The sequence below is a fragment of the Panthera tigris genome, chromosome E1 (genome assembly GCF_018350195.1).
Source record: "Panthera tigris isolate Pti1 chromosome E1, P.tigris_Pti1_mat1.1, whole genome shotgun sequence".
In the NCBI taxonomy this organism is placed as follows: Eukaryota; Metazoa; Chordata; class Mammalia; order Carnivora; family Felidae; genus Panthera; species Panthera tigris.
Genome location: NC_056673.1, coordinates 46,726,427 through 46,750,820, shown reverse-complemented (window position 1 = coordinate 46,750,820; position 24,394 = coordinate 46,726,427). Strand labels below are relative to the sequence as shown.

The window sequence follows — 24,394 nt, the reverse complement described above, 5'->3', positions numbered from 1 at the left end:
CCACAAACCACGAGATAGTGACCTGAGCTAAAGTCAGACACTTAGCTGACTGAGCCACCCAGACGCCCCATATTCTCCCAGATTTTTATGTGAGATCATATGTGGAATTTTCCTTCAAACACAACTTTCTCCTAGGACCTAATGTTATTTCAAAAGATTAAGCTCAGTATATTCCAAACAGTTACCTTTGTCCCAGTTGAATGATTTGAGTCCTCTCTGCATACTACCTGTAGTGTTAGATACTAATATTTTTATTCATATCAGCTAAGATTTTTCTCTTTAAGTGGACACTTTATATCCTTGCCACCTTAAGTGTTACATTAGTGTCACTTGGGGTGCCTGAGTGGCTCAGTTGGTTGATCGTCCGACTTCGGCTCAGGTCAAGATCTCGTGCATGAGTTCGAGCCCCACATTGGGCTCTGTGCTGACAGTTCAGAGCCTGGAGCCTGCTTCGGATTCTGTGTCCCCCTCTCTCTCTGCCCCTCCCCAGCTTGCACTCTTGTCTCTCTCTCCCTCAAAAATAAATGAAACCATTACAAAAATTGTTGTTAAAGTGTCACTTGCCACCAATATAAGGTAACAATAAAAATTAATAAAGAAAGCAAAATGATGGTATTAAAATCTAATACAGGTATCACAAAGCCCCAAAGATATTTCGGTCTTAATTTTGGATTGCCTCCTCTTTGTACATGTAATACACATAATTGTTTGCATGTAAAAATGTATTGTGCTTAGATGTGTATTGATCGTGTGGGTGTAGTTTCCTTTATTTCAACCCAACTGAATGAAGAGCTGTTCTCTCGTTAACTGAAATCAAAAGAACCTTCTTAATAGTAGCCAAGGTTTATATTTTAGACTCCCCCAATCAAAACCAAAATTGGAGAAGTGCTCCTTTTTTCTTCATGAATTGCTGAACAGTCCCCAGTGGCAAATCAGCTTGGTTTCAGGGGCTGCTGGGGCAGGAAACCTATATTCTTATTAGAACTGTGGGCAGTATTCACATTGGAACTGCCTTAAAGCTTTAAAAATGTTCTGTTTTGTGTTTTTAAGACCTCGCCACCATGGAAGAAAGAGTACAAAGACGGTATTATGAAAAGCTGACGGAATTTGTGGCAGACATGACCAAAATTTTTGATAACTGTCGTTACTACAATCCTAGCGACTCGCCTTTTTACCAATGTGCAGAAGTTCTTGAATCATTCTTTGTACAGAAATTGAAAGGATTCAAGGCTAGCAGGTGAGCAGATGCGTTCCGTGTTCTGAATTAACCCAGTTCCTCCAGTTCTTCCTACTGTTTTTGTCTAGATCAGCCAGTGAGTGCAGTCTGTGATAAATTTGAACCTTGAAATCAAGAATCGTTAAAAAAGAAAAAAAATCAAGACTCTAGCATTACAATACACTGCCAAGGACAAGAGGACAGACTCAGTAACGAGAAGTTGCTGAGTTTGTGATCTGCTGAAAAGTAAAGTTTTTGGTTTTTTTGTTTTTTGTTTTTTTTTTAATAAAAAAGCACTTATCAGATGCTTATAGAATGCAAGATGCTCTCTCAAATGCCACACGGAGCAGGGGCACCTGGCTGGCTCAGTCGAAAGAGCGTGCGACTCTTGATCTCGGGGCAGTGAGTTCAAGCCCCATGTTGGGTGTAGAGTTTACTTGATAAATAAATATATATTTATATTTAAATAAATATATATTTATATTTAAATAAATATGTATTTATATTTAAATAAATATGTATTTATATTTAAAAAAGAAACATGCCATGGGGCACATAAAAATTTAGTAGCAAGACAGAGCTCTTGCCCTTACTGAGTTTACCAAAGCATAAAAATTACTGTTCTGTAGGGTAGAGTAAGGAGAAGACTAGGAAAGGGGATTTAAGCACTTTCTCCTTAATTTATGCTTGCTGTATCTTTGAAATCATAAAATGTTTTATTTCTCTGGGTATCTTTCCTGTGAGCAAAACTAGACTTTAAGTCCACCGGCCTTTACTTTGAACCTCCGGTAACACAGAAGCAGTGAGCAACTTTGCATGGTGTTCAGATACAGCATCTTTGTGCCTTTTGTTTCTGAACCTCAGTCTCCCCTTCTCAAGCCCATGACTTTCTTCTTTCCAACAGGGCCCTGTTCTCTTTTCCTGTGATAACTTCCACCACTTTGTAGCCCTGATATTCACTACTCACCATCATCCCCCATCCACCAGCTTGCATGCTTGATCCTCCCTCGGTACTCGGACTGGGTAGATCTTGGCTGGTCTGGGGCCTGGGCATCTCTGTTATCTAGTGAACTCTGCATATCAAAGTGTAAGAATCAGTGCTGAGCTTAGTTATTTTCTTCTGAGGAAAATCCACAGGGTGTTGTCTCTCTCCTTGTCCTGCAGCAAGGTAGATCAAGAACTGCATTTTAAAATCCGTTTACATAAACTAAAAGTGAAGGACAAGCCTAGCCAAGGTGTCCCAGGGAATCAAAAGTATAGGCGAGGAAGGAAGGAAACCAGGTAGGTAGGCAGGCTCTAGACCAAGAACGAAGAGAGTTTCCCGAATGTCTGAAACTCCCATTTGTATCCTCTCCTATCTGTTAGCCCATTAGCCGTAGAACCTAAAGTGGAAGAGGACGACTTACTCAATATGGTAAAGTCCCTCGTAAAATAATAATGAAGGAATAAAAAGGGGTAAACTCAGAATATGAGAAGAATATGCTAGATGTTACTGATGAGGTCTCCACAGATTCTAGAAGACAGAAAGCAGATGAAAGGATCGTCTGACAAAGCCAGGGGTGCCACAGCCCGTTAGCCGGCTCTTCAGCAGAGGTGACCGCTTGCTGCCCAGTACACCTGCCGCAAGCCTCCAACACGAAGACTCCAAAATACAATAAAAGGCAAGAGAGGAGTTAAAGATCTGTATACGGGCCAGTCACCCTTTGTAACCTGTGTCCAGACAGCCCTGTGCGGGCAGCCCGAAGCACTGGAAGAACACGAGTTTCTTCCCTGGAGAAATGGAGTGAGCTTTCTGCAGAGAACTGGACGAGGCAGAAGAGAATTGGACTCGGAGTAAAGTCCCCCGACCTGAGGTTTGGTCGGGTCCACGGCCCCGTCGCTCTGGAGCTGTGGCTCTCGACTGGGATAATTTGCCCACCCCCACACTTCCCACGGGATGTTCAGCGATGCCTGGGGGCATTTTTGTCGGTCTCTCGGAGGTGGGAAGTAATGCTGACGAGATGCGACTAAACGTCCTCGTGCACCAGACCGCCCCCAACAAAGAATTATCCAGCCCCCAAATGTCAGCAGTGTTGGAATTAAGAAACCCTGATCGAAGGCAACACTTGCCAGTCAGCCTTACACAGGTACATAGGGCTCCGCAGGCACCTTTCTGGTCCTTCAACTTCCTCTCTTTCAGTGTGAACAGATAGCCAGGGATGACCAGATATGTAAGGAAAGCTTGCAGCGTAAAAGAGAAAGGTCAGGGTGTAGCAGAACAGATAAAAGAGAACTTAAAAAAAAACAAACAAAAAACCAAGCCTCTAATCATGTCCCAAGAGAAATTTTATGAGATAGTGAATCTAGGGACACCTGGCTGGCTCAGTTGGTAGAGCATGATCTTGGGAGTCATGAGTTCCAGCCCCACGTTGCAAGTAGAGTTTACTTTAAAAAAAAAAAAAAAAAGGATCTTGAATCTACAAAATGGCGAAAAGGATATTAGGAATAAAGAACAGTTAGAAGGAGTGGCTAGAAAAGAAACTAAACTTACTGTAAACAGTGAAAGTTAAAATCAAGGACTTTCTCAATGTAAAGCACAAAAAGACAAGTCGATGAAAAATGTGAAAGGAAGAAAATGCATTGTAGCATTTCCAGTACTCACTTAATGGAAATTCCAGAAAAGAAGAAGAGAGAAGACTGAGGAAAATAAATTATCAAAAGACTAATACAAGAAAAATTCCCTGAGCTGATGAGAGGCACGAGACTTCAAGTTCGAGCAGAACAGATTCATTCATTCATCAAATGGTTATTGAGACCCTGCTGTGCGTCAGATATTGAATCCCTCTGGGGCTTCATTCTTGTGGGGTGGGAGGGGTATGGAATGATAAGGACAGTTGGTAAACATATAAGCCAGCTGGACAAATGGGAAAAAGTCCATCCCACATATCCATCATTGTAAAATTTCCAGATGCCAAGGATAAAAGAAGTTTTTCTCAGCGTTTCTAAAGAAGATAAAACAGACAACCTATAAAGCAACAAGAATTAGACGGGTATCAGACTTTTCTCTGACAACATGGAACGCCGGAAGACTTTGGAGGAATACGTCTAAAAGTTTGAGGAAAAATGATTTTCAACCTACGATTCTGTGTCCAGCCAAACAATCAAGTGCAGGGGCAGAACAAATCCACTTTCAGTCACGGAAGGACTCATAAAGGGACTCCTTCCCGTGAATCCTTTCTTTGCAAGTTATTTTACGACGTGCACTAGCAAAATAACTCAAGAAAACAAAAGATCTTGGATCCAAGAAACAAGCGGTTCAGGAAAATAATATGAATCACTCTAACTCATGACGACATTGGTACAGCAGGCTAATGCAGCAGGGAGTCCAAACTGGAGCAGGAGAATGGAGCATTCTCAAGAGGAAGGTGTCTGGCGGGAGAAATGGTTCATACATTAGATAATTACTAGTTTAAGAATGCAAGAGGGGAAAAATGGAAGGCAATTCAAGATCCCATGAAAACCATAAAGTCGTGTAGGAATGCTAAGAATGCCCTCTTAGCAAAGGAGTAAGTGGCACAAGGAGAAAAATATTTACATAGTTACAATAATGTAAACAGTGCGTTGATGTTCAGCTTTTAGAATCAACCTGTAGACAAAGCACATTTAGATTTAATTTAAAATTAGAAGTAAAAGTTGGATTCAAGAAGAGAGGTGGGAAAATGGTTATGTGAGCTTAGTTATCATTTGCTGTAGCAGGATTTAAGCAATATGAAGTTGCTTAAACGAGAAATAGCAGCATGAGAAATCTACCTGCCGACGAACTGCAGTTCAAAGTAACTGATCCTAGGGAGCCTTGGCTTCAGGTTGAGTAAATATTGGGATAAGAGGACCACAACTTAGTTTCAGTCTCTCCCTGCTTTTTTATTTGTACCTCTTGCAGTTATCCCTCCAGTTAAATTTCTATAGTTGCCCTTTTTTAATTGGAAAGGCTTTAGCCTTTGCTAGTAACTGTGAGGTGGAAACTGGGGGATTTGAATCCCACCCTGCTGCCATGCCAGGCTTGCAGGCAGAACCCAGAGGGGGAATGGTAGCAGCTGCCGATGAAGGAGGAGAAAGCATCTGCGGGCTTGTGGCGAAACAACGAAATTGGGGAAAGGAGGGGGTCCAGGGGCTGGGTCCGCACAGTACAGGGGCCACTTACGAGAGCTTGTCACCCGTTTATTTTTTGCAGCTTTTTATTTTATTTGAGTTCACATAATCTTCATTAAGGAACGTGGGAGCAAATCGACAAGTTTGCTCAATTCTATAAGATGAAATGGGAGGAGATTTTAAGGAATCTTTTTGTTGCTTTCCAGATTTAAGGCATTTAAGAATGAAACCTACATGTAGCCATTCATTGAAATGGGATTGATTTACGGGTTTCCAGTATTTCCATTGCCATATTTTCCCCATTTTTAATTTATGATCTCTAGCATTGTTCGCACATTATTTTCATTACTGTGCTTTGTTACAATTCATCATTTATACCATCCATGTTCTTTCTTTTCTTACAGATTCTGATATCTTTAGTCTGAATTTTTAACTGGAATCAGAACTGGATGTTGGGGTCACTCTTTCTTTTATTGTTCCACGTGATTACCTAATTCAAAATTGCCCCCCCACAAAGTTCATACTAGTTAATTTAATGTTTTAATGTTAAAAATATATGTACAGTAGTAAATGGTTTATTCTAGCGGCCATGTTGAACAATGTACTTAAGAATTGTAAACTCCTGGAATGCTGTATTTATCCACACTGCTGCAGTAGACCGCACTCTGACTTAGTCCTGGCGGCTGTGCAGGAGTGTGGTTTTTACTAACGAAAGTTGTGAATAAAACTGTGAAACTAGAGAGGAGACTTTCTGGACTTCAATAGAAAAATGTGATTTTAATACTGCTATTTCTTTTTTTTTTTAATATAATTTTTTCTTCATATTCCCCGAATCAATGTAAATAAGCATGTACGTACACACACACACACACACACACACAGACACACACACACACACGCGCGCGCACACGCACACCTTTACCACAATGGTAACGCCTCTGTAAATGTTTCTATCTGTCCCATTGGCTAAAAATGTATAATCTTTATTAGATGAATATATATATATATATATATTTTAATAATGGCTTTTTCCAGTGAACTATCATGTTTCAGTGTACAGTGAAAATTTCTATTGTAGGTTAACAGTTTCTTACTTGTTCTCATATATTTGCTTGCCAAGGGTAAATGAAAGAACATGGCTGCTTCTTCCCCCAGACAGACTGACCTTGGCATCCACATAAAGCATCATTGTTTTCAAAAATGAAGGGTGCTTAATTGTTCCCTTTTTTCTGTATTCTGTAGGTCTCATAACAACAAACTGCAGTCTACAGCTTCTTAAAGTTCAGCGTGTTAACCTAACATAAAACACAGCAAGAATCTGGTTGTCTGAACTATTTTAAATTAAGGAGCCAGATGTTTTTAGTCAGGTTATCCTGACAAGACTTGACCTAAACTTCGTTTTTATTGGTCATAACAGTCCAATTATATTCTTGGCCAATTTTGTCCAACGGACAAGGGAAAAGCAAAGTCAACGACACCATTATCTTGTCAAGATCAAATGGTTTTACTATTGTGGCAGAAGCGGGAAAACTTTGTTTATTGAGAAAAAAAAAAGAAAAAAGAAAGCAAGAAAAAAAGATAATATGGGGTCAAGTGTAACTCCATGGAAATGCCACGTCTGCTCTTCAGTGAAGAAGCTGGTTTAGTCTCACAGAAAACTTTTGACTGTATTTATTTATTGTTGCAAAAAAGACGCTTTTTTATTGCTGCCCTCATTTGTCAGCTAATTATTTTTTCTTATAAAATCCAGCCCCGGTTACATGTAATCCATTCTGTATCTTATCATGATTCCTGTAGGTAAAAGTACAAGACGACCTCTAGATGTCTTTTCTTTCTATGAAAGGAGCTGCTATGTACACATGTGCACACAGACACACACACACACACACACACACACACACACACACACAACTGGGAATCAACAATGAGTTTATTGTTCATGGTAGATAAAAATTAAGCTTGCATAAAGGTTGGGCTAAGTGGTCCTGGACTACAGACTCTGTTGCCTTGAATATAACAGTACAATTTGTCATTTACTCTGCACCAGGCTAAACTGAGTAAAATCTATTTGAAGGTATCTTGTTTGTAAACATTTGTCAGATTCTAATTTTTTTTCTTTTTGTATTAAAATTCAACTATGGATGTATATGAAACAAAATAAATGGAGATCATTTTTCTCCCACAGATGGTGTCTTTGAATGTGCGCTAATGATTATCTGTAAGCCTTTGAGGGGAAAGGGAGGGCCACAAGGTAAACAAAAGGCCGACGAACTTCATTGTACCTGAGTTTCTCCAGGATGATAGTGGCCCTTCGTTTTAGAATTCCCAGCCCACTGTCACTACATCCAAGAAAAATCTTCAGGGGTGCTAATCCTGTTGTATCAATTGATCATACTAATGAAAGAGGTAATGTGGCAAAATACACATTGCCCTCATGTGTACGTTATATCATACCAGGCGAATCAGCAGTTACGGACAGCTACTTCTATTTTATGAAGGGCGTTTTTTAGAGGACATGATCCATTTTGTATTTTTTGTTTATCGGTTGAGTTGTCTGGGTTTGGGGGGTTTTTCGTTTGTTTTTTTCCTCATAAAAAGTAGTGTGAGCAAGTATGGGAAAAGATGGAAACAACAGAGGAAGGTAGACTTTGCAGATTTTTCCTTTCGGGGTTCTACCCTTCCACGTTGTGTTACTGTGTTGTAATAATCGCTTCTGTAACATCTGCCGTAGGTGGTTTGTGGAGCTTTGCAAAAATTTTACTAGATTTTGCACTAATGCGCATTAGCTTTGTCCTACCAGTTTCTGGAATTTGTCTAATCATGTTTTTAAAGTTTCCTTCTGTTTAATATCACCCTGCTATGCAAAGCCTTTCCCAGACCTTAGTTTCTTAAAATAAAGAGGTGGCTCCAGTTCCCAGTTCTTCCTTATTACAGACTCAGGTGTGCAGGTGTTCTGGGTTCATTTTATCTCAAGAAGCCCATTCCTTTTTGTACATACGAACGTCACTTAAAGCTCTGCTTACAAACTTGAGACTAACTGCTCAATATGAAAACGTGGAAACAGTTTTTGCTTAAAATACTAACACGGAAGTAGTCAAATACAGGTTATTTACAGGTTATTTTGTCCTTTTACTTTTCAAGAAAATGTTACCTGTTGTATGCACTGTGCTGATGCAAGAGTCCTACAGTTTAATGAATTATAAAATTATTCTGCATCTCATCACGTCACAGTATTTCTGTACTATTTATTCATATATATATATATATAGATATAGATATATATGGGCTTAATCATTTAAAACTTGTTGCGGCAAGAACTTTCCTACCTGTAGGCAATAGATTGCTATGTTTTTAACAGATTGTGGCAAATTCTAAACAGCAATTCTTTTTGTACGTAATAGGACGTTTCATCCTAGAAAAATAAAGTAATGTTTTTGACATTGGATTTGGTGCAGTTTCTAATGAAACAGTGGTTGGTTGGTTGGTTGGTTGGTATATTTTCTGTAGCCATTGGCATTGCCAAATTGTACCAAAAAAAGGTAAATTTTATGGGGATCCTCAGACCAGGAAGTTGTTAGTTTCGTGTGTGCATTTAATAACAAAGCCTTTGGCAATTTCTGCCACCATATAAATAGGCATTTTATAGTTTTATCAACTTAACAGAGCTTCAGTCTTTCAAAAGGCATTTTTGAAAAACATACATTCTTATATAATGGATTTCACAAGCTGCTTTTCTACGAGTATTCTCTGACAGGCTCCTCCTATTCCATAAGATACACGTATTGTAGCTGTTTTCCTTTCAATAGTCCGAGTAGTAGAATGCACGTTTGTGATACGTGGTTAGGGTTTTTCTACTTCGTCTTGTAAATATATTGAATTTGCATCTAGTAGGTGTCCTTGGCCAAAAGTATTGGTGCTTGGGGGTCTCATCTGCCAAGTTCACAGTCCTTGAAAACATTTCATAATAGTAAGTATTTTCATAATCTCGGTAAAGCTTTTTTCTCCCATCCAGATTCTGCGGGATTTGTATTTTAGCTAATGCCCTGCAATAGGTTAAGAAAAATTTTTTGTGAACTTTCAGAGCTATTTTCTAAAGTAAAACAATGCCTTTTTATATTTTGAATGGCCTGGAGTGTTAGAGACCCTGAGATTTTGCTGTTGTTTATAAGCTACCTTCCCAGAATCTGTAAATCGATGTTCTTTCCCTCTTTGTATTCATCTTTGTGTGTTTCTGATATTAAAGGAGCCGGCCTCGTGGTGACCTTTTAAGTGTGCGTGGACGGGCTGAGCTAGACACAGCTGCGCGGTAGTGGCGGCCCCTGCTCTTTCCGTGATTGAGGGCGTTCCCGGGAGGCGTCCAGTTTAGTCCTGAATGTGAGAATGGCGCCACCTCATGGGCAAAGCAGTGTCTTATTAAGTGTTTGGAGGGGAAGAGCCAGCTGAGAAGTATTTGTAATAATATGAAGTATTCTGAGCGATACTTCTGGATAAACTACTGAGAAAGACGTTTCTTAGAAGATCACACCCCATTTGATCCAATTTGGACCAAATTCAACGAAAGAAAAGCTCTATTTTTTTAAATAATAAAGTCCCAGACTTGAAACGGGGATTGTAATTGCAATTGGTGGGCCAGTTTTTAGGTGTCTGCATATATGCTGTTTGATCCACCTTAAGAACGATTGAAGGAATTTAAACAAACAGTGCCAAATGATGTCTTTTAAAAACTTAAAAGTCAGTACCCAAAAAAGGCATATATTTTTTTATAGACCTGAAAGCAAGACAAGTACTTTTTTTTTCTTGAGTTCTAACAGCTTAATTCAAAGGAGGGAGGGTACCGAGTTCCTCTCGAAGGCGATGGAGTGTTCTATTGAGAGACTACTGCCAGCACACATAGCCTTTTAGTCTTTGGCGCACAAACACACGTGCTAAGGAAAATCTATCAGGACAAAAGGATTAGGAACTACAATGGATTTGCCACTTAAATTTTTCCATAAAATTACAGATTGTGGCCAATGAAATTCTTCTTAACCTTTTTTGCCCAACTTGGGATTCTCCGTCTTACCACCTCCTGTGCACACACACCCCCCCCCCCCCCCCAGCCCACCAATGCTCTCACTGGAGCCTCACTTGTCTCTCGTTGCAACCTGGTCTTGAACGACGGCCATAACCCTGGGCAGCTCCTAAAAAGCTGGCCTGCTTGTGTTTGCCGGGACGTACTCACTAACCGTATGACCACGCGTCACAGAGATCACACAGTTCTGCCGTTTTGTGTGTTTCCAAAACTCCTCAAACTATCAAATCGGTCTAGTCAAACCCTAACCCTAACCCTCAGGCTTCTGTCAAAGTGATGTGTTCCCCTCCCTTTTAGGCCAAAGCTATTTATAGAAGAACCCTTGTAACTACTCTAACTTCCAACCATCCAGCCGATAATTTATCCGTTTGGCCGTTTTGCAATTTTCCCCACCGCGTTGGTCGAGATTACCAGTTAGCTTTTTCACGCTGAAAAATTCAGCTTTGGTTTTTGTGACTGGCGCAACTTATGTCTGTTAATCTTTATTCTTAAAAAACAAAAAACAAAAAAAAACAGCCAGAAGCTCTTCAATTGCTGCTTACTCTACTGGCTGATAGCCGGTGTTACAATGCAATTGATCCGTTCCCAAGAAGCAATTCTACCATGATTTTTAGTAAGTTTTAGCAAGACTCACTTTTGGAAAATTCTCTAAAAAATCCCTGAATAACGCTTTACCACAGAATAGTCAGAACCTCTCCAATGTTATTTTATCCCTCAGCACCCCCCCCCCGCCCGCCCCCCCCCCCCCCCCCCGTTTGGGACACACCAGGTAATAGTATCTCCCACACAATCAGATGTTACATCTTAACGCTACTGCTGCTAACTTCCTTGTGGATGCTCTATCGTCCTGGCCTCAACATCCTTCATGTATACAGTGCTTCCGTGTGCCATCAAGACTGTCTAAAGACACATCTTGAGCTCCCGGAGCGCATCTCCTTTAGGACCACATAGGCTGGTTTTTTTTCCCTTCAGCTCAGTTCCTGTTTCTCTTCCCTCATGCAACCATGGCTTCAACCATGGATTATCCGTGTCTGTAGCCACAGGTTTCAAATTAACTGATGTGCAGCTTGGTCTTCTGAAAAAAACTTGTTAATGTCTTTGTGGACTCCAGTATAAAATCGATATTAAATACAGCTAGTGATTCGACCTTTTGCAAACCAACCGGCAAGTGTTTAAAATTCACTTATTTGCAAGCTGTCATTGACTATTGGTTCCAGGGTTTTTGGAGTAAGTTCGAGAAGGGCTTTTTCCTAAACCTTTAGAGCTCAGTGAGGCTAAAAAAAAAAAAAACAAACAAAACAGGTGCATCCAAGATCTGATTTCAAGGCAAGATTTACTACTTGACAAACACAAACATGATACTTGGTCTTAACAGAAAAATGACATCAGATACGCCCAGAACATGTCTAGCATTGGGATAGACATTGTGTTGCCAGTTTGGCACACAACATATGTTTTAGGAGCAGGGAGGCATGAAAACAAACTATTTCTTACATTTTGGTACATCAGGAACACTTGTTTGAATAATATTCTGCTTGAATTAAGCCCGTTAGTACTTTTTAAGTGTAAAACTTTAATACTTGTCTTGAGCTCTGACCCTAGTGTTTGATCTAAATGACATTTCATATATGTCTTCTGACTAGTGCACTTACTGTTATGTACAGAATTTAAAATGTGATGGTTTTAGTATGAAATTTGGTTTGATACGCGATATAACCTATTCAAAGTTGTATATTTAAAATCAAGGAAATGTTTTTTTGTGAACTATTTCTACTGAAGAATGTATTTAAATTAAAATAATTAAAAATAAACACCATGAAGCAGTGATCTGTTAACTGGACAGGTCAGTTATCTGAGCCGTGTGAGTAAGTGCCCCTAGAGTTGAATAACTTTGCCAGGCAGCTCAGAAGCATACCACGGAAGAAGCATTTTGTAAATAAGAAAGTGGCAATTTCAGGATTCGAGCTGGAACTACGCGATCACTTCCCGAAGGAGCTGTGTGCCCCACTCCACAGGAAGACCCCATTACACGAAGACAGACCTTGCCTGTCTCGTTGCTGACAGCCAAGTCTCTTATGATCCAGAAGTGCAAGGACATTTCAAACACACTGGGTGTGAATTGCACCTTGAACTTGCCCATCCCTTTTTCGGTTAAATCTCTTCACATAGCTGCTGCTGCTCCTGAGCAGGCCATCTCCTGGCCTGAGCCGTCCTCTCAGGACCTGAAGGAGAGCTGTAGGGAGCTGCCGTCTCTTATGGTAGATGTGACCCATCACAATATACCTGCTGCCTAAAAAAAAAAAGTAACCAAAATGTAAATTCACAGTGTCTTTTAAAAGCCAAGGAACAGAAAATGTTGAGACTGTCAAGAAATGCCTAAGCTTGGGGCACCTGGCTGGCTCATTCGGTGGAGTGTGCAACTCCTGCTCTTTGGGGTTGTGGGTTCAAACCCCATGTTGGGCGTAGACATTACTCTAAAATCTTTTTTCATGATTATTTTTATTTTAGTGAGAGAAGAGCACCCGTGAGCCGGGGGGGGGGGGGGGGGGGGGTGGAATATCTCAAGCAGGCTGCACGCTCAGCTCAGAGCTGGAAGCAGGGCTCAATCCCAGGACCCTGGGATCAGGACCTAAGCCAAAATCAAATCAGACACTCAAGGGACTGAGCCACCCGGGGAAAAAGCCTAAGCTTGAATCTATTATCTTGCTGCATATGTTGATTCTCAGACATTTCACCCTCAAACAACAGGTGGAAACAGTCTGGTGACCTTTTAGAAGATAACCAGATAATCAGCCTGTAACCTGCCAACACGACAAAACAAAGGTCTTAATCACAATCAGGAGGATTTTCCAGAGCACACCTCTAGGAAGATGTGGGAGTGGGTATTTCCTACCCCCCATCCTCCAAAAAAAGACTTTTCTAAACTTTTCCGAAAAGCCTCTTAGGCATCCCTCTGGCAACGCTGTTTCATCACTCCATTTGTCAACAAAGAAATCTGAGTGCCCGCTTTGTGCCAAAACACGCCGTTCCCACCTTTAAACCAGAAGCACGGGGGAGGCTGGTGGAGCTGAAATCGGAGTGACCGAAATATATACCTGTCGGCTGCAAACTATTCGTTTTCGAGTACTCTCCCCCACCCACCGGTACTGGGGTGACCGACAGACGAGGCTGTGGCACCCAAGCTACACGTGGTGACAAAGTCCGTATAGAAAGTGGTCAGATCAGTTTCAATACCAGGTTTAAATTCTGGACATGGCTTATTGCAGTTGGAGGAGTCTAGGGCTAAAATGTGGACTCGGAAGAAAAACCCGTCCGGAGTGATGTACAGGCGGTTCATCTTGTACAGCCCGTCCCGGTCCACCAGAAGAGTCACCAGCCGGATCCCTGTGCCGAGCACGTCCACGTCATGCACGATTCCGTTCACTGCTGCTTTCAAAAAACAAAGAGTTTGGAGAAACGCATTTCCTCTCTTTCCCCAGTGAGTTTTGCACACACCACGCAATAGTCCACACGGGTCTGAGGACTGCAGGATCGAGTGGGTGGGTTTCTCCAGGGTCTGCCCTTAGGGGAGTCCGCGAGCACAGCCCGGCACTCTGGGTTCGGAGAGGCTCGCCTCGCGGCCAGGGCTCTGCAGCCCGGACCCGGGAGGAGCTGCGGGGCGGGGCTCACCGAATTCGCTCGCGCAGTAGGACTCGCGCTCGTCCAGGTCCGTCCTGCAAGCGCGCTCGCAGGGCTCGGTGCCGGGTCCCGCGTCCCTCCGCGGCAGGCTGAGGCGCGGCGGCGGCGGCGGCGGCGGCGGCGGCGCGGGCGCGGGCCCCGGGGGCGGCGCGGCGGCGCGCGGCCGGTTGGGGTGGGCGGGGCCGGCGGGATCCTCGGCGGCGCGCGCGGGCGGCCGCGCGGCCGGGAAGCGCAGGGCCCGGGAGCGCGCGCGCCGCGGGGAGTCTTCCAGCGCGGGCACGCGGCGCGGCGAGGCGCGGTTCTCGGCCTGCGCGAGGCGCGGGCTCGGCGGGCCGGCGGGCGCGCGCGCGGCCTCCCGGAAGCCGGCCCGGTTCTCGGCGGGCGGCGGGGGCTTCCGGCGTCGCGGGTCGGACCAAGCGCGGGGAGCGGCCTCGGCTGCGCGCGGCCGCCGCGGGGCCTCGGGAACCGGCTGCGCCCGGGGCCCCGGCGTCTCCTCCGCGCTCGGGCCGCCGCCGGGGTCGGGCTTCCTGTTGTGGGGCGGCGAGGCTGTAGGGGAAAAAGAGGAGAGGCCGGGGAGGCCGTCAGGGGAGGAGAGGCCGGAAGGGGAGAGGAGACTCTGTGGGAAGGGGAGGAGAGGCCGAGTGGGGACGGGAGGGAGGGGAGGAGGGGCCGAGAGGGGAGGGAGACCCAGCGGGAAGGGTTGGGGAGGCCGAGTGGGGAGGCCGGGGAGGTTGAGGGAGGTGGGAAGGCGGGCTGAGCCGACGAGGCTGCGGGGGGGGGGGGCGAGGCCGATGGCGGGGGCGGGGGTGGGGGAGAAAGGGCCCTGGGGGGGGGAGAGATGGGGGACCGTAGAAACTTAGCAGGCACCTGCGAGAGGAGCGATGGGGAGGCCGGGAGCCCTGGAAGTGAAGGACAGGGAACGCGAGGGGGAGACGAAGGCGCCCCTGTGATGAGGGGAGGGAAGCCTCCCCAGCTTCAGGTCCGAGCGGAGCACGGGTTTCCTAGGCCCCGCAGGAAGACCGAGGTGAGGGTCTTGCCCTCTGAGACCGAGGCCAACCAAGGAAGAAGTTCTCACCACATGGGAACATTGCATTTTGTTAGGGAACCTTTTCAAATCTATAGCTTTCAAAATTGCACCAACCTATCTGTTCTAAGAACTAAACACAACTGACGGCTGTGGTTAACAAACTCTTTTTGCCGTTTCATATATATATATATATATATATATATATATATATATATATATATATATATGTAAACATCCGCCTTTTTGCTATGTACAGTTTGTTGAGAAAGTACCAAGAGCAAACCCCAGGGGGAAAGGTCTCATATTACAGGTTCTCCTAATTGTTTGAGCGCCCCTGACAACAGAACTATTTGGTTTTCCCATCCGTGTTTACACTGTCATCTTGGTCTCTGTGAGTGGATTTTTATCTGGCTTCTTGGACACCACATACTAGTAAACCACAGCTACGAAAGATTTTTAAAGCATGGCTGGGAGGCAGAGGTCCCTGGTTAAGTGTAAAAGCACACACACATCACTTACATTCCCCCCCCCCCCCACCTCCCCGCCCTGCCCTTGGTGGAGGAAAACCAACAAACAAAAAAATATCTTAAATGATTATGGCATGAGAACAAATTTTTAGAATTATTAATGATTTCCCCCAGCTCTGCAGACAGGTTAGTGAGCAAATTTCAGCCAGCCTGGGAGCTGGGCAACCTTCCATGCCCGGTTACACAATTATCACCTCCCCGTTTGCCTGGGTCCCAGTGCCCCTCCAAAGGAGGCACAAGAACCGGTCTTTATTTTTCTTTTTCAGTTGTTTCAACGGCTGGTTTTTGGCATTTCTCTCCTCTTGCGTTGAAGAGCTTGGTCTGCCGGTTCGCAGCTCTCGCAACACCTCATTTAAAGTGATTTATCTTGCCCAATTGACAATCTCCTTTAAAATCAGCTTTCACCCAGCAGTAATAGCTGGTTACAGTTCATGTTTTGCAGAGAGGTTGATTCTGACTCATTACGGTCAACGCTGTGCCATACACAGCTGAATAAAGTTCTGGTAGATATCCAATTCCTGACTGTCAACTGTTGACCTCACAACTGCTTCCCCATTGATATCACCATCTGTTGTCATGGGAAAGATTGTCTGATATTTGGGTTAAATGCCACTGAAGTCATTCAATTTCCATGTGGAAAAATAACCCAAAGTAAATTGCCCCCGTGAGGTGCGGAAGCTATTTTTCCCAGAGATAGTGAATCGAAGAGAACATCCAAATAAAAGCAAAACAAAAACCTCTCCCTGCAGAGAACCCCTGTTTCATACCCTCAGTAACTTATTTTTCATCTCATGCATGAACTTGTGTGTGTGTGTGTGTGTGTGTGTGTGTGTGTGTGTGTGTGTGTGTTTTAAAGACTCAGGTATCCCTGGGCCATCCGCTGGGGCTGCAGTGAGAGGGGAGAAATGCCCGATTTGGGCTCCCCGTCGCCCTCAGCCCCGGCGGGCGCACCCAGCGCCTCGGATCGCCCGCGGGACCCGGGCCCGGGCGCAGGGCGGACCCCGCGCTCCTCGGGGCGCCCGCCGCCCGCCGCGTCCTGCGAGCCCGGCCCGCACGGCGCCCGAAAGGCACGCCGCGACCCCTTTTGACACTTTCCCTCCTCTGCGATGGAGCAACTACTTAACATGCAAAGTTTTCTCCAGCCTGCCCGGCTCGCTCGAGATCATTTCAGTAGCTGAACTGGCTTCTTTCCGAAAAGGCTGCCAGGACACACAAAATCCTGGGGACACATTTTGCTCCTTTCGAACACGAACGCGGACCGGGAGTCCCCTCTCCTGCAAACTCTGACCCCTTTCTCGTCCCGCCCTTCAGCGCGCCCTCTCCCCAGTCCCCCCCCACCCCCCACCCCACCCCTGCTCCTCTCCCAGGACTCAGCATTTCACCGATCTTACCTTTTCTCTCCGCCACTGGGGCTTCGGGAGATGATCCAACGATCAAACAGAGGAGCCAGAAAGCTCTAGCTGTCATTTTCGTAGACACGGTTCCCAGGCTCTAAAACTGAGCCTGGGCTTTTGCTCTTTCTCTCCCCCCACCCCTTCTCCACACCCCCACCCCCGTTCATGCTAATGAGGGGCAGCCTTTGGGGAAACGGGAATCACTCACTGAACAGACCATTGGAACAAAACCGAGCTGCAGGGATTTCTTCCACTTCCTAAGGGGGGACGAGCACATGGCCTCTCAAAGTTGTCCCTGCGAATGTCCGTGGGCAGTGACAACATCAAATCCTAAACCTGAAACCCGTGTGGGTTTGCGGACTGGGGTGGGGGGTGGGGAGAGGGTGGGGTGGCAAGTGGGGGGAATAAGGGTGTTGAGGGGCTAAGGGACAGGGTGGGGGGAGAATGAGTGATAGGAAGTTTTTGCCAGATTAAGTCAACAAATAGGCAAATTAGTGCTGGAGACAACTTGGGCTTGTGGAAGGGATTCAAGATGACAGGGAAGAATTCATCCGGGAATGTGTCAGGGATTCTAAGAGGAACCAAACCTAGGTTTGCTTAAACTATTTTACTATATATGCCATTTTTATATTCTAGAACCAGAAGGAAAAACAGCCTTAAGCAAAATAGCTTTTCTTCTCCTTTCCTTTGCTTCCTTCCTTCCTTTCTTTTTTTCTTTCTCTCTCTCTCTCTCTCTCTCTCTCTCTCTTTTTTTTTTTCCTTCTCTCTCAATTGAAATTGGTATCTCCTTGGCTAGATTCATCAAGCCCATGCTGAGTGCCTTTTACCCAACCAGGTGCTAGGAGATAAAAATGAGGAAAACACCTTCCCAGGTCTCTAACGATGGCTCCTCTCCCCGAGAAAGGTAGGTCGGTCTCTCTCTCTCTTTCTCTCTCTAAGAAAAATATACTCATTCACAGCTTAGGTCTGAATTCTCAGAACAGCTCCACATATCAGTCCTGAGCTAAGGACCCTCTTCCTCAGACTGAACAGAAATAGCATTCACCAAAGGGGGCGCTCCCCAAAGGGGGACCTTCCCCAAAGGGAAGCCTACAACCTTGCCACTGTGTATCTCATTCCAACGGCTTCAACTCCAAAAGGAAGGGGAAATGCACGGAGATGAATGCATTTCAACTGGAGCGTACGAGCCAGCAGTGAGATGTAGCCGCTAAAAGAAATAACAAACTTTTGCTGCACCCGTATCTCATGTCTCAAAAATAATAGTGCTCGCGGGCTGACCAGATTCAGGGGGGATCACGTTTTCCAGAAAGACCCTGGGAGGCTGGGAGAACAACAGGGGAGTGAGAAGGCTTGATTCCACCACCAAGTGCCTTCACAGGAACTGAGGCTGAGCAGCCGAGGGGCACAAAAACATCTGTGATTTTTTTTGTGAAAGGACCAGTAGGTAAAAGTTGTAAGGTGACAGGCTTCATTCTAATTTAAGAAAAGATATCCTCAAGATCCTTGAGGATCAAAAGATCCTCAGGATCCCAACCAAGATCTCCTAGAAAGCAGACTGCTTTGAAGGGTTGTGGGACCACGGAGCCACGGGAGGCATCCAAAGAGAATGTGATTCAAGGATACCATAGAACAGGGACACCTGGCTGGCTCGGTCAGAAGAGCACGCAAATCTTGATTTCCAGGTGTGAGTTTGAGCCCCATGTTGGGTGTAGAAATCACCAAAAATAAACTTTTTTTTTTTTTTTAAAGGGATACTGTGGAACAGTTTCCTGAATTCCGCGTATTGTGGTTTGAGGGAGACAGTGAGGTAAATACGTTCATCTAGAGAGGAGCTGGCCGGCCAGTCACAGGCTGACAATATGTTGGAGGGGATCACTATCTTCTGCCGTCCGATCCTCAACTTTCCTCAGCTTGAAACTCACTTATGTCAATGCATCAGATGTGTAGGACTGACCCCTATTAACCAAACTCATAAAAAGAAGATGTATAAACCAGAATGTCATTTACTAATTTGCAACGGAGAGGATACAGTAAAGAGGATTCAGAGATCTAATTATTAACCACAAGTTTTCTTGTTGAGCACAACACTGAAATGCAGCTCATGGTGGGCTAATCTTCCTCATTCGGGTTTTAGAGGGGTGAGTTCTCTATTTCCTCCAAAAGAGCAACTCTCTCCAGTTACTGCAAGGCCAGTGTATACCAGCGTCAAAGTCTCCAGCCTCTGGCCAGGACCGGATAAACACTGTGAAATTTGTGTTCTCGAGGTCCAGTTTACAGGTGTCCTCAGATCCCCCTTCTTTCACGTGTTCTTTCTCTAAGTCAAGTGGAATAAAATCAATTAGGCTTAAGCTTTCTCAGTTACAACCACATCTCAGACATACCTGCTTGCGTGAGATTATATTCAAGCCTCCCAGATCCAATTTGGGGTGTTCCCGAAACTCTTCTGTTGCAGGAATGTTGTGAATGCCCTGAAGCCCCACACCCTGAAATGTAGAGGCAGAGAGACCTGGCTGGCTGGCTCCCACGGGCTCCTAGAGGCTGCTGGGGTGGCACCAGCCTGGAAGAACTTGCCAGAGTCCAGGGTTGGGTCTGGGGCGGCATCTGACTCAGAAACCACACGAATGGTGCAGGGCACACAGAACTCAAAGAGACTGATCCGTGTAAGCCAGGATGCCACTTTATTAATTTCCAAGGACAAATCAACTCGGGCAGACACGCACTCTCATGTCAGCCTGGCTAGCATTGTCTTTCTATAAACAAGTCACATGAGAAGTCAAATTATCATCAGGGTGCTTGGTAATAGAAACCAGAACAGGGGGAGTTTGTCATAAGATTGGAATGTTTAACGGTATTGGGTTTTTTTGTAGCCTAATGTGTCCGTCTTCGTAATAGGTGCATACACTTGTCAGGTGGCAGAGTCTAAGAGCCTAACTGCCTTTCTCTCCCCTGCCAATTTCAGGTATGTTTAGTGTATCTTTCCGCTTAGCAAATATTTATTGAGCGTCTACTGTGTGTTGTATAATAAAGAATTTGTGCCAGGTTCCTGGCGTGGAGCTTCTAAACCCCTTGGAATTTCCCAAGCGATAGAAGTGTCTTAGTTATTCATAAGCTTCCTGGAGCACACCTAAGTTTATCCTAATGAGGTGACTCTTGGAGGGCCCCTTGAGAGCTCCAGGATGGGAGCTGTCACCAGCTTTCACCAGAAAGGCCAATCCTGCCATTAGAGGGTCAGGATTTTGAGCCAGCCTGACCTCCAAGGGAGGGAGGAGAGGCTACAGATTGGGTTCAGTTCGATGACCAATGATTTATTCCACCCAGCCTGTTTAATGAGACCCCAAAGAAAATCCATTGGAGCTTCCTGGTTGGTGACCACACCCATGTGCCGGGAGGGTGACACTCCCTAATCTGTGGAAAGAGAACACTGAAGCTATGCATGTGGGACCCTTCCAGGTCTCACCCTCTGTGTCTCGTCATTTAGCTGGTCCTGATTTGTACCCTGTATAATAAAATTGCAGTCATAAGTACAGTGCTTTCCTGAGTTCTGCGAGTTGTAGAAAACGATCGCACCTGAGGGAGATCATGAGCGCCCCTAGATCTGTAGCCAGTTGGTCTGAATTAGGAGCCGTCTTGCTGTGGACTGTGCCCTTTAAATAGTGGGGTCTGCACTAACTCTGGGTGGTCAGTGCCGGAATCGAATTACAGACCACTGGTTGTTATCAAAATACTTTGTTCCAGGCACTGTTTTAGAAGCCAGAAATACCAGTCATAGTCATTCTTCAAAAAGAGTACATACAATATTTGCTTTAGTTTCCATTAGGTAAATTACGGTCATGTTCTAGTTCTTTGATTTCAGGACCATCTTGTTGGAGACCGGGGTCTCCCCAGATTCGTCAGATTTTCAAAGGCAACTCATAGGTTTACTCCCCCCGGGGATTAGGCTAGGTCCTGGGATATTAGGGCATAAATCCTCCCTTCACATGGCAAACAGGCGCTTGTGGAAAAATAACATTCAATTATAGTGTTAAATGCAATATTAAAAAGCTGTACCCGTTAGAGAGAAAGGAGTGGTTGACAATGTAGAGGGCAAGTTAGGGTGGCTGGGGACACCACATAAACTCTGGTTTGAAGAATGACTGGTTGGGGGTGGGGTGCCTGGGTGGCTCAGCCCGTTAAGTGTCTGACTCCCGATTTCGGCTCAGGTCATGATCTTGCAGTTCGTGAGTTTCAGCCCCGTGTCGGGCTCTGTGCTGACAGCTCGGAGCCTGGAACCTGTTTCGGATTCTGTGTCTCCCTCTCTCTCTGCCCTTTCCCTGCTTGGGCTCTGTCTCTCTGTCTCTCTCTCTCTCTCTCTCAAAAATAAACAAACATGAAAAAAAAAAAGATTTTTTTATTTTCAGGGCACCTGAGTGACTCAGTTGGTTAAGTGTTCGACTCTTGATAACTGGCTCAGGTCATGACCTCATGGTCATAAGATCGAGCCCTGCATCAGGCTCTGAGCTGAGCCTGGAGCCTGCTTGGGACTCTCTTTCCCTCTCTCTGTCCCTCCTCCCCTCAAAATAAATAAATAAACTTAAAAAAAAAAAAAAGATTTTTTTATTTTCAATTTTATTTTGTTTTGAGAAGGCTCCATGCCCAATGGGGGGTCGAACTCATGACCCTGAGATCAAGAGTCACATGCTCTGCCCATTGAGCCAGCCAGGCACCACTAAAGATTTTTAAAGAATGTCTACACCCAACGTGGGGCTCAAACTCACAACTCCAGGATCAAAAGTTACATGTTCTTCCAACTGAGCCAGCCAGGTGCCCCCATGGTCATTTTTAATGACTGAATTCCTAGGCATTGTATTGCTGAGTCGAAAGATACGATGATTTCAATATTTTTGCCACATATTGCTGAAATGTCCCCCAAAAATGTTGCACCAGTTTACGCTGACCGACAATCAGGGTAGGTAGGTAATAATGCCTATTTCTCCTCATTGGGACATCAAATCACCATTATTTGATATCCTTGCTGTTTTAAAGAGTTGTTTTTTAAAGGGCTTCTTTCTGGGGCCCCTGGCTGGCTCAGTTGGTATGGCATGTGACTCTTGATCTCGGGGTTGTGACTTTGACCCCGTGTTGCGTATAGAGATTACTTAAAAGTAACACCTTTAAAAATAAAAAAAACAAATAAAAAGGTTTCTTTTTGTTTTAATTTGTATTCCTTTGAGTGCTGGTGATATTGTATATCTTTTCATGGATTTATGGGCCATTTGGATTTCTTCTTTGATTAAGTGCCTGTTCTTATTATTTGCCTATTTATTAAGATTTCTTTTATGATTTTTAAGAGCTATTTCTAGCCCAAGAATTTTAACCCTTTGTCCATTATATATATATTGCAAATATTTCTTCACAGAATTTTCGTGATTTCTAACCTGTTAGCAATTTTTTTGCCATCAAACTTTTAAATTTTGTACGGTAAAATACATCGGTCTTTTGTTTAACAATGTCCCTAGTGTCTTTTGTATCATACTTAGACTTAGGAAAAAAAAAAAATATATATATATATATGTATGTTTTTTTCTAGTGCTTATAGTTAAATCTTGATTCCATCTGGAATTTATTTGGATATGTAGTATGAGGTAAGAATCTAATTTATTTTTTTCTAAAATAACTAGAAAGTTGTCTCACTCAATTGGCAAATAAATCCATCCTTTCCTAAATCTGAGATGTCACCTTTAACATAGAGAGTATTAACATCTAATAAATTTGAGTCTACTTCTAGATTTTCTACTCTGTTCTGTTACTCCCTCTATCTACTCTCATGCCTATATGCCCACATCAGGACATTGTTATAATATTATGATATTGTGATATTATAACATGGTTTTCTTTTCAAAAATTGTCTATCACTGTGTTTTGTTTTCCAAATTGTACTCTGCTAAATTTTTAAAATTTTGTTGGATTTTTTCTGAATTTGCTTTAAATGGATAGATTCATTTGTAAAGGAAGTATAGGACAACTGTCCTATATTGCCTTTTGTCCATGAAAATGGCATATCTCTATATTTGAGCCTTTTTTCCCTCTGTTAGAATATTATCCTTTTCTTCTTCTGAGCTCTAAACATACCTTGTTAAATTTATTTCCTGGATATTTTGTATTTTTGATGTAATACGGAAAAGATCTTTTTGTCTTCTATATATTTTTTTAATGTTTATTTATTTTTGAGGGACAGAAAGAGTGTGAGTGGGGGAGGGGCAGGGAGAAAGGGAGACAGAATCCAGAGCAGGCTCCAGGCTCTGAGCTGTCGGCACAGAGCCCGACTCAGGGCTTGAACCCATGAACTGTGAGATCATGACCTGAGCCAAAGTCAGACGCTTAACTGACTGAGCCACCCAGGCACCCCTGTCTTTTGTATTTTCTAACTAGTTTTGGTAGATGTATAGAAAAGCTACAATTTGTATACCCCTATATTTTGTATATCCCAATTTGTGTATAGCCAAAAATATTCCAAACTAGTCTCAACTGATTCCCTTGGGTTTTCCCAAAGAAACCATGTAATCTATAAAAAATATTTCGCCTCCTCTTCTCAAATTGTATGTAACTTTTTTATTGCATTAATGAGAACTTTCAAAACCTTGTTGAATACCATTGATCATAGTCCTCCTTTTTGTTCTACTGATATTCACCATGTCCAGGGGCACCTGGGTGGCTCAGTCGGTTAAGCATCCGGCTCCGGTTCAGGTCATGATCTCACAGCTCATGAGTTTGAGCCCCGTGTCCAGCTCTGTGCTGACAGCTCAGAGCCTGGAGCCTGTTTCAGATTCGTCTCCCTCTCTCTGTACCCCTCCCCTGCTCGCGCTCTGCCTCTCTCTCTCTCTCTCTCTCTCTGAAAAATTTTTAAAAAGTAAAAAACAATTTTTTTTAAAGATATTCACCATTTCTGAAGAACACTTCAAATGTTTCTCTTTCAAGCGGCTAAAAACTTGATTTTGCTTCAGGTGCATTGAGCTGTTTTTATCTGTACACCTACACCATTTTCACCTTAAGAATCTGTCAAATATTCCTACTCTCTTGTTAGTATTTTAATATTGATCTTCTTTGTAAGCTCTGTGCCCAGCTTGGGCACAACCCCACAACAGAGCGCACATGCCCTTCCGCTGACAGCCAGGCGCCCCTTACTAGTGATCTTCTGATTATGTCTTCTGCATATTTTATCCTCTCGGGGCACCTGGCTGAGTCAGTTGATAGCGCCTGTGACTCTTAATTTCAGGGTTGTAAGTTCAAGCCCCACAGTGGGTGTAGAGATTACTTAAAAATAAACAAATAAATTGATTGATTAATTAATTTTGTCTTCTCTATCATCATTTTTAT

The 24,394-nt window shown here is 44.0% G+C and overlaps 2 protein-coding genes across 2 annotated transcripts in view; one reads left to right on the top strand and one right to left on the bottom strand.

Moving 5' to 3' along the window:
- The window catches only part of BPTF (bromodomain PHD finger transcription factor), a 147,698-nt gene extending 136,561 nt beyond the window's left edge, over nucleotides 1-11,137 (top strand). The window contains 2 exon segments of the mRNA XM_042966712.1: nucleotides 1,051-1,237; nucleotides 6,587-11,137. Of these exon segments, the coding sequence (XP_042822646.1) occupies nucleotides 1,051-1,237; nucleotides 6,587-6,623 (224 nt within the window). The 3' untranslated portion in view covers nucleotides 6,624-11,137.
- Nucleotides 11,138-11,729: 592 nt separating this feature from the next.
- CE1H17orf58 (chromosome E1 C17orf58 homolog) lies at nucleotides 11,730-17,324 on the bottom strand. Its single transcript, XM_007088292.2, has 4 exons — nucleotides 17,039-17,324; nucleotides 14,085-14,639; nucleotides 13,650-13,841; nucleotides 11,730-12,705 (listed from the first exon to the last, which is right to left on the bottom strand). The coding sequence occupies exons 1-4, from the start codon at nucleotides 17,112-17,114 to the stop codon at nucleotides 12,515-12,517; spliced, it is 1,014 nt and encodes a 337-aa protein (XP_007088354.2). The 5' UTR covers nucleotides 17,115-17,324; the 3' UTR covers nucleotides 11,730-12,514.
- Between the last annotated feature and the right edge of the window lie 7,070 nt (nucleotides 17,325-24,394).